General features: G+C 67.3%; 1 protein-coding gene across 1 annotated transcript in view; it reads right to left on the bottom strand.

Moving 5' to 3' along the window:
* The window catches only part of AURANDRAFT_67281 (hypothetical protein), a gene marked incomplete at both ends in the record, with an annotated part of 12,214 nt that extends 10,948 nt beyond the window's left edge, over positions 1 to 1,266 (bottom strand). Inside the window, 2 exons of the mRNA XM_009042677.1 lie at positions 18 to 895; positions 1,024 to 1,266. Coding sequence (XP_009040925.1) covers positions 18 to 895; positions 1,024 to 1,266 — 1,121 coding nt within the window. The remainder of the gene's footprint in view (positions 1 to 17; positions 896 to 1,023) is intronic.
* Positions 1,267 to 1,295: the final 29 nt, after the last annotated feature.

Here is a 1,295-nt window from a genome sequence, read left to right as displayed (position 1 = left end):
TGAACTCGGCGAAGGACATGAGGCTGTGGGACGTGTGGATGTCGCGCGCCTCGTCGCGGCGGCTGGATTCGCTCTTCTTCTTCTTCTCGTGGCCCGGCGCGGCGAAGGCGACCTCGGACTGGGACGCGGCGAAGGCCTGGCGCACGTCCTTGAGCGTGAGCGTCGTCGACCCCTCGAGGGCCCGCGCGTCGCCGCCCTCGCCGCCCGCGGACGCGGCGGCCGCGCCGCCGCGGCCGATGAGGCCCGCGTCGTCGACGACGGAGACGAACTCCGTGATGGTGATCTCGTCGTCGGACGTGTTCGCGCGGGCGCGGAAGATGCCCCGCAGGTCCTCCTCGGCGTCGTAGAAGAGGCTCAGCACGTCGTCCTGGTCGAGCGCGATCTTGCCGAGCGCTCCGGGCAGCCGCTTGTGCACGAGCGGCAGGATCTTCTCCTCCAGCAGCTGGAGGAGCTGGCGGCTCGCGTTCGTGATCTTCTCGAACTTGGCGAGGTAGGCCGTCGAGTTGCCCGACGAGGGCTTGCCCGACGCGGACGACCCGGGCCGGCTCAGCGGGTCGGGCTGGCCGTCCGGGTGCCCCGCCCAGAAGAGCGCGAACCAGAGCAGCGCGTTGAAGAAGGCGGGCCGCTCGATGTGCTTCGTCTCGTGGAAGGACGCCACGGCCGACACCTTGCGGTTCGGCCCGCCGCGGCTCTTGCGGCCGCCGCCCGAGAAGTCGCCGTTCGCCTCGTTGTAGCAGCTGTGCATGACCTGCTGGGACCCCGGGCCCTCGGCCACGAGGTTCGCGTTGTGGACGAACTCCGTGAACTCGTTGAACTCGATCTCCTGGGCCGTGGCGATGGACGACCCGGAGGCCGCGTAGGTCTTGAAGAGCTCGTCGAGCTGGACGTAGTGCGCCTGGGCAGCACAAGGGTGATTCAACGTCGCTTTAACGTGAGTGTTCCGCGCGCGCGCGTTACGAGAAAAACCTCCACGCTTCGAGATCGTTCCGAGAGATGATCGTCCGTCCAAAAATCAGCCGAAACGAGTGGAAAACGGCCGAGATCGGAGCCTTTGAAGTTGGGAATTTCGCTCTCTTGTGCTGCCCTGTAGTGCGCCGTGAAGACGGCCTTGACCTTCTGCTGCTCCTGCTTGTCGGCCACCAAGGCCTCGAGGACGCGGTGCTTGCCCATGGCGAACCAGTCCTCGTGCATGGCCTCGTGGACGGCGTTGCGGTCCGGGAGCTGGCTCTTGATGACCTCGCGGAGCCGCGACCCTTTCCGCGCCATCGTGCCGCGCCGCTTGTCGGCCTCCATGG

This window comes from Aureococcus anophagefferens (assembly GCF_000186865.1).
Source record: "Aureococcus anophagefferens unplaced genomic scaffold AURANscaffold_35, whole genome shotgun sequence".
NCBI lineage: Eukaryota > Pelagophyceae > Pelagomonadales > Pelagomonadaceae > Aureococcus > Aureococcus anophagefferens.
The sequence above is the reverse complement of the archived record's forward strand: the minus strand, read 5'-3'. Positions and strand labels throughout refer to the sequence as shown.